General features: G+C 30.5%; 1 protein-coding gene across 1 annotated transcript; it reads right to left on the bottom strand.

Moving 5' to 3' along the window:
* Positions 1 to 6,266: 6,266 nt before the first annotated feature.
* Positions 6,267 to 7,832, bottom strand: LOC139867604 (acid phosphatase 1-like). The gene is made up of 3 exons (XM_071855973.1): positions 7,410 to 7,832; positions 7,007 to 7,216; positions 6,267 to 6,707 (listed from the first exon to the last, which is right to left on the bottom strand). Exons 1-3 carry the CDS (start codon positions 7,805 to 7,807, stop codon positions 6,530 to 6,532), a joined length of 786 nt encoding a protein of 261 aa, XP_071712074.1. The 5' UTR covers positions 7,808 to 7,832; the 3' UTR covers positions 6,267 to 6,529.
* Positions 7,833 to 8,658: the final 826 nt, after the last annotated feature.

Genomic DNA, 8,658 nt, shown 5'->3' with positions numbered 1-8,658 from the left:
ATAATGATAAATACCCCATTCGTTTTAATACACGCAAACCAACATGTCCTAAACTTAAATAACACACGTCCGTTAAAAGGCTAGCGCTCTAGCTCGGATGGGGATGTCAAGCCCTATGGATCCATATACTGTTATTCGCGCCCACCAGTCCATATCCTATGTACTGGCAGCTACTAGTTACCAAAGCTAAGGGATTTTCGGTTCAAACTCAGTGTAGAATTAATTATGTACTTGTATCCATTGCGTTTAAAATAAATTGCATGTATTCTAAGCTCAAAAATATATATTGCAAAAGCAATTAAAAAGGGAGCAATGAAACTCACCTCAGCAGCATATAAAGTCGTTCACCAAAATGTGACTGAAACTCGGATTACGAAATAACCGTAGATCTCAACCTAGAGAACATATGTTGGTCAATATATGTCTATCAAGCTAGGTCTGGTCATAGTGTATCACAATCCTAATGCTCGAGATCGACACACAAAAGTTATCCAAAGTCGTTTCAAAAAGTCAATTTTGACAATAGTTCAACAAAACGAGACATACCTTATATAAGGAGTCATTTACTCTGTTGATAATATTCAAAAATCCAATTTATCAATCTCGTAAACAAGTTGTTCAAATCTTAATTGTAGATTCAAAAGCAATTTCAATTAACGTCAATCATAATTCAGTTGATCATATCTTTTAATCCGTTCATCGAAACTATTCGATATCTAAATGAAAAGTTATTGATTTTTTTGCCAGCTTTCCAAAAACAGGTATATCATATACCTTTTACCAATAGTATATGTATTTAATTAGTGATTCATTATAAACTGTTTAACGACGAAATTTAGTATACAAGCATGCATAAACATATATACTCGAGCACTAGACATGGATACACTATTAATTTATAAAAGATAAAATATAAATGCTTACGTATCAATATTGTGATTCAATATTTTAGAAAAGTGCGTAGACGCAACGAAGATGATAAACACTAGGTTTGACTTGAGAACAATACCCTTGAACATTACCCATAACCTCCATAGCTATAACCCATAGTTTTCTTATCTCTATCCCGCTCGAAAACCCGTTTTGAAAGTGACACGCCCATAACCTCGTCGTAATATTTTATGTAATAATATTACTAATATTACTAATATTAATGATAAGATTAATAATAATATTAATCTTAATAATAATAATAATAATAATAATAATAATAATAATAATAATAATATAAATAATATAAATACTTACAGAGTAATAATAAAATGAATTCAGAGGCAGAAATGATCGAGCTTTTATAGTTGTGGCCTGTCCCCAGACCCCATGCGATCGCATGGTTCTGAAGGCCAATGGCCATGCGATCGCATGGCCCACTTTTACAGCTCACAAAATTTTGGCAACTAGCTCGTCGACATATTTTTATAATATATATATAATATATAATTTAAATTAATTAATTATATATTATATTTTATTCCCGTGCATAGTTAATTTGTAATTTTTGTTCCGATAAGTTGTACGTCATCACGCGACTTATGTCTCGGTTCTGGTTTTTCGAATGTCCCTTCGTACGCTAAGAAAACTTATACATTACATTTTGGGACACGTACCTTAGTCAAAATATAGCCTTAAATTATCCCTAAATTATATCACTCGAAATATAACTTATACATTTAAGTGTTTTGGTCATTTACTTCTATAAATTATCGTCTCGCTATTTGTCAAAATACATTTTAAAATAGTGTTTTACTGTAGCAAAGTTACGTAGCAAAGTTTTTTTACTCTAGCAAATAGTGATTTTTGAAAACACTGTAGCTTTTCGGGTACTGTAGCAATTCGAAAATACTGTAGCAAATTAGTGTTTTACCGGTTCATCTTAAACGTTTTAGTTAACTTATCTAAATATCAATCAGATAATCAAACCAATAAGGTTAATACACAGTATCATATACTCAAAACTTTGTTACGTTTTCAAGTTATAGTATATATATATATATATATATATATATATATATATATATATATATATATATATATATATATATATATATATATATATATATATATATATATATATATATATATATATATATATATATGTATGTATATATATATGTATGTATGTATCTATTTACATATAATTGTTCTCGAATCGTTGAGAATAGTCGATGGGTAATTGAATAGTTCAAGATTTTGGGATTCAATTTCACAGACTTTGCTTATCGTGTCGGAAATGTTAAAGATTAAGTTTAAATTTAGTCAGAAATTTTCGGGTCATCACAACAACGTAGAACTAATAATAACAACAACAAAAACCAATATCACATGAGTGGTATATGGAGGAGGCGAGATGCCTTTCCCTATCCGAGAATAAAGAAAAGTCATTTTTTCACCCGTATTGAAACACTCCCAATAGTAGAGAAAGTCACCCTACTCTATGTTCGACGGATAGAGTCTCATAGAGAGATTGCTTCCGAGTAGACCTCCGGCCAATAAGTAGGAAAATATTTAAAAAAAGTAAAATAAAATATAAAAAATAAATAAGAGAGACGCCATGAAAATGATAGAATCAAATTCTCACAGGTTTTAAATCTTGTATGCAATTCAATTTAGGCTCTAAGCGACTGTCAAGTCGCCAATAAATTTGTTACAAAATTATTTTTGTAAGATATTAAATTATTTTTGTAGAACAGTGTTTCAAAATTTGTTATCTATTCCTCACATAAAGCGTGAGGATCCCAGCCTACTTGTCACATCATGGAGTACACCAACACCCACCTTACAAGTGTCCATCCTCTCCATTTTTCGGTTATTTTTTTTTAAAAAAACCACATCGGGACACGTGTCCCATAATCACTCCACACCCGACCATCAAATAAAATAAATACAGTTACGGAACCTAAAAACGCTCTACCCCTCTCTCTTCAACATAGAAGCAACCACCGCCACCTGTAAATCGACGATCATGGTCTCCGCCGGCCATAATAAACAACGCCGCAACAACTAATCAATCCGTTGCAATTTTACGCATATAAAGGTATTAATTTTGTAGAATATATTTGGTTTATTCTAACTCGCCGGAAGCATCTCCGGTTAGTAAATGTGTTTGCGTTTTACGATGATTGAAATCTGTTAAAGCTTTTCCGGTCATTTCGATTTGCATTTTACGAAGATTGAAATCGGTTGAAGCTTTTCTGGTCATTTAATCGCATTCCGGTGGTGGACGATTCATGCTAATTATTGAAGATTCTTTAGGTATAAAGCACCCATTGTAAGTTGTTGGTAAACCATGTTGTTGAATTTTAATAATATTTGTATTGTTTTGGTAGGTATTCACTTGACACTGGTAAGGTATTGATTAAAGCGAATCGGTTCATATTCTGTGTTAACAATACCCATTAATCAAGTTTTAGTTGTTTAAATGTTAAGGTTATTGTTTGATCTCAAAATTTTGTGTTTTATTTCGAAAACTCTGTTTTTATGGTTTCATTTTAATGTTAAGTGATGAACAATGTTGTTGTGATGAACAATATTATCATAATGTTTTTTTTTTTTTTTTTTTTTTTTTTTTTGTAGATGACTATAAAATTTGGAATACATTACTTGACTCATATGAATATACATAAAGGACTGATTCAAAATGTTTATTGATCTCCAGCAAAATCATAGGTTATCTGTGTTTCATGTTCATATCTTTTAAAAAAAAAAAAAATTCCAATCTTCATTTAATTTATTCAAATTTTAATTTGAATATGTTTTAAAATATATTTAATTTAGCATTTTGAATCTTAAAAGAATACTTGCATTCCGAAATTTATGCCAATCTAAAGTTATTTTTAAACCTAAATATGTAACTGAAAATATAAATTCCCCAAAAAAACTGAATTATATTCAACTTATCATATATACAGAATGACCCATTTTTAGAGGAATATATATATGTTTGCAGTATACACCATCCATGGTACACCATCCATTTATGGTTCTTTCAAATAATTGTCATTAAGTCTTTTTTTCTTAGAATAATATTTTTTTAATGCAAGCTTTTAAAATTCGTTTGCATTTTATGTTATTTTTCTTGGCATGTTTGTGTACTTGCTTTATAATAGTATGGCTTATGTTTTTCCTGCTTGGTTAAGCATGGTAAGTCTGGTGCCACAACGCTTGCAAAACATGTAAAAAGAAGCTGGACGATATCGGAACCAATCGAGTTTGTATGACTCACGGCAGCCAAGACGACTATCACAGGTACAAAAACGATATACATTGTTGTGCTCTATTATTATTAATAGTTATATATATATGTGTATATGTATATATATGTATATATATATATATATATATATATATATATATATATATATATATATATATATATATATATGCATTTTTCCAAGTAACTTTCGCGACCCTGTGCACTATAATATCTTGCTGTAGTTAACTGTTTCATTCTACGCTTGCTCAGTTTGACTTCTTATTAATCGTCGCTTGAATCATTTGTAATTAGCTTTGGTTTTTATCTGCGCATACTTAATATAGAAATAGTTCTAAGTCAGAGAATTGCGATGTGGTGTTCCTACATATTTCAAAATGGGCAGCTTCAAACGGGTCGTATTCTATAACCGATAAACGGTTAAATCTTAATAAAACAAAATGACTTGGTATATTTGAGTTCTTTGACTTACCATTGCTAACAACTTTACATTTACTTAATTTCGACAATGTATAGAAATTGGTTAATTTTTTTCCCTAAATAGCTACAACGTAATTTGTTATTTATTAACCCATTTGACCACTTTTGACTAACCATAGTTGAGCGATTTGAACAGTGTACAAGAAAAGATTAAATTTTATTTAAATTGTTGAAATGTAATTTGTTATACTATACTGATAATCAGTCTTGATTTAAGAATTACTGAGTAAAGAAACTTTATATTAGTTCATGTTTTTGTCACTGTATTAATTGCTTTGAATGATTATTTAAGTACCTTTTCTATGATGGATATGTGGCCACTGATTTTTTTGGCAAATTGTTTTAAAGCGGTTATTCAAAGCAAGCTGACTTAACCAATTCGACACGATCCACCAACTATTGGTGTTGTTAGGGAGTTATGTGAAGCCAACAGGTCGAAGCAGGTGACGCCAGAAATTAAGGGTGTTTGCTTCTTACTACTACAAATAACTTGAAAGTGTTTATATTTGAAATTGTTTGACTGTTCGTAGATAGGCGTATGTAACCGTTCAATAATGGCAGAATATTAGGAGTCGTATGGACCAAAATTGGTATGATCAATAATAATGATAGCATAAGGTATCTTAGCTTGAAGTTTGCCAAAAAGATGAAATATTAGAGCAGATGGTCTGAAATTCGAGTACTAAAACAACATGTTACTAAAACATCTGAAATTGGTACTTGGTATTATCTATTTACAAATCAATGATAACATAGATAAATTAAAATTGTTTTACTCTTTTATGAGATGTAAAATAATTTCCACTTTATTTGTTTATTTTTTCGTTTTAACTGTCTTCTAGGTACTGTTTCATTGGCATCTGCCGAGACAATACATATTGGAGAGGCATACTTTACCTTCTTTGAAGAAGCAAGAATACAAGAAAGTTCTTTTTCTACGTGCTCATTATCTTAACAAATATACCAGCAAAATACACTAAAAGGAACAAAGAAAAGGACCTACAAAGAATGTCATTATACTCTTTTGTAATTAAGCAAGTGGAGTCTTGATCTCAGCTTTAGCGGATCAGCAGAACTGATCCATTCAGTGGTCTATGTAAACAAGTGTCGTACGGATTTAGCCGTTTTCAAAGACAAAATCGTCTCAAACGTGGCACAAAATGTTTATTCACGTACTACTTTAAGGAACGTGCTTTATATCTTTATTAATGTTTACAACAATCCTTAGAGGAACTTAAATGCATTTCTTGATGGACAAACATCGTTTATTTGATATCAACTATAATGTTTTATATTCATATGATTTAGATACTTTTGCTACTGTCATTAACATTTTACATTTTGTCTTATTAAGGGTCGCCGTGCAACGCACAGGCTCTTAAAGGCTAGTAAACATATAATTCACACTTGAAAATACTTCGCTAGCAATTTAAAATATTAAATTAATATTTGAACGGACGACCTACTTCTCAATCATTGTACTTTACGGATTTGCAATTGAAAACTTAAATGATGGAGAAAAATGCATTTTAAAACTTACATGCAAATCGGTAACTCTAATAAATTAATACGGAGTAGCAAGTATTTATTTATTATCACAAAGTGTACAGTGTTTACATGATTAATACTTATAAGTTTCACCAACTCATCAAACATGGACGAGGTTGAATATCCAAATTATTACATTCTTTGACATTCTTATTGCATTCATTCTTATTACATTCTTATTGATTATTGATTGATATGATCTCGTAAAGAAGCAACATAATAATATTGTTCTAGAGCCATATCAAGCATCACGACCCCACCAATTATTACTAGGTTTCTATGGTTGTTAGTTTAAGGATTGTAGAACATAGGATTGACCAACTTGAATGTACGAGTACCACTATGATCACCAATCAAATCACTCCATTGATCTCCCATATTTCCGTGGATTCTGTATCCCTCTCTTACTAATTCTGTCCGTTTTTTGGTCTTGTACTCTTGTTCAGTTGTCCCTTGCTCTGAATCTGCCCTGAAAACACATATAGTTCAACAACATTAACCATCAACTATCGTCTATACTTGACATAAAATGATATATATATTTTTACAAATTGACAGCTGAATGAAAAATATTATGCGTTATATACCGTATGTATTTTCTTTTAAGTACTCAATGTAATCCTGATACCATGTAAAGTGAATAAATTAAACCCTATGATGAGGGTTATATGTTCCATTTCTTTATATATATAATAATTATTACACTTTCTGCTATCATCTATATATGACAAAATAATTATAGGATGTCTATTTTTGGAAAGTACTCACTTTAGTATAAGTTTTTCCCAAGTATTGTAACCAGCATTCCTCAAATTAGCAATCCTCGCATCTCGTAGTCTCTCTGATGATTCCGAAAGAAACACAATCTTGAAACCCATTTCAATCAAGTTGCGGTACAATACACGCACCAAAATGTTTGGTGTAGCAACCCCTTGTGCCAACCACTCTTGAAACATTGTATCATTATGCGGAATTGCTCTGCAATATCAACAATTCAGTAATTAAAGGGTAGAATAAATGGAAAAAGATAATACAATGTTATGCTTATAGCAGCGTCCCCAAGAGCTAAAACAATGAACTAACCAAATATTTCTAAGTTTGAACCAAAAACTTATGATTAGAAATATTGGTTAGTCACAACTTTAAGCTTACAAAGACATACAGTTATTACCCATATTGAACAGTAGGGAGAGCATAATAATCAATAAGAGAAAGGATAGTTTGATCAACATCCAAGATCCAAGCATCCTTCCCATCACCAGTGAGCTCAACACTTTCAGCATGCGTGATCGCCACAGATACAGCAATGAAGCAATCGTAAAAATATTGTGGGCCAGTCATGTAATCCCTCACGTAGCTTATGCATTCCTCCGGCACTACCTCCCAATTCATATCGCGCAAGTTGTTGATTTCCACCGATAATCGCCAGCTCAGACAATGGCTTTCAACAACTTCATCGTCAAAATCCGATTTTGGGAGGACACTACGGATTAAATGGTGGCCAGTCAGTATTGAACGTGATGTTGCAGTTGCTACTGTAAGAAAAAGAAACACTAATAACAATTTCATAACTACTAAATTTTGGAGTATTAAACTTATTGTTGGGATGATCAATTGGTATCTCATGCAAGTTGTTTATATACACTCTTTGCAACCAAATTAACCTTTAACTTTTCAATATATTACATATTTGCCCAATCAAAGGGCATGTAGCCTTCAATATACAGTGGTCCAACCCAAATTTATACAAATTAAACGATATAATATATGCTTTCTGTAACCTCACAAGTCATAAGGAAACAAAATTATTATATGCCAAGACGGGACCATCACTTGTATTTTGTGACACGTTTATATAATGGTACCCTCCAAGTTTTGTGTATTTCCAATTATAAGATAAGATATTTAATCTAAGGGGTTTAATATCTATCTATCGATATCGATACATCATTATAAAGCACGTGCTATAAATCCTACGTGTCATTCTGTCAATTAAATGAGTTAAATAATCCTACGTGTCATTTTATTATTAAACTAAATTAAATTTAATAATTAGGAAAAGGATTAAAATATTATAAATATATTAAGAAAACATATTATAGATCGTAGTTACCATATAAAAATAAATCTTTTCTATATAAAGAAATTGAATGAATCGATCCTATAAAATTACAATGATGATTTAATATTTTTTTATAAGTTGTTATATTATTGCAGGCTTGCAGCTAACGAGATTATATATATATATATATATATATATATATATATATATATATATATATATATATATATATATATATATATATATATATATATATATGTATGTATGTATGTATATATGTATATATGTATATATGTATATATGTATCTATCAACAGACTAATGGATGGAAATATAAATATGATTCAGGATTCAATATA

This window comes from Rutidosis leptorrhynchoides, chromosome 9 (genome assembly GCF_046630445.1).
Source record: "Rutidosis leptorrhynchoides isolate AG116_Rl617_1_P2 chromosome 9, CSIRO_AGI_Rlap_v1, whole genome shotgun sequence".
Taxonomy (NCBI): domain Eukaryota; kingdom Viridiplantae; phylum Streptophyta; class Magnoliopsida; order Asterales; family Asteraceae; genus Rutidosis; species Rutidosis leptorrhynchoides.
The sequence above is the reverse complement of the archived record's forward strand: the minus strand, read 5'-3'. Positions and strand labels throughout refer to the sequence as shown.

What these genes read in the sequence shown, in the direction of transcription:
- LOC139867604 (XM_071855973.1), bottom strand. Translation starts at nt 7,807, where the DNA reads ATGAAATTGTTATTAGTGTTTCTTTTTCTTACAGTAGCAACTGCAACA. An exon ending in CTCCCTACTGTTCAATATGG is followed by an intron (nt 7,217 to 7,409) that starts GTAATAACTGTA and finishes TTGATATTGCAG; the next exon opens with AGCAATTCCGCATAATGATA. An exon ending in TGGGAAAAACTTATACTAAA is followed by an intron (nt 6,708 to 7,006) that starts GTGAGTACTTTC and finishes ATGTGTTTTCAG; the next exon opens with GGCAGATTCAGAGCAAGGGA.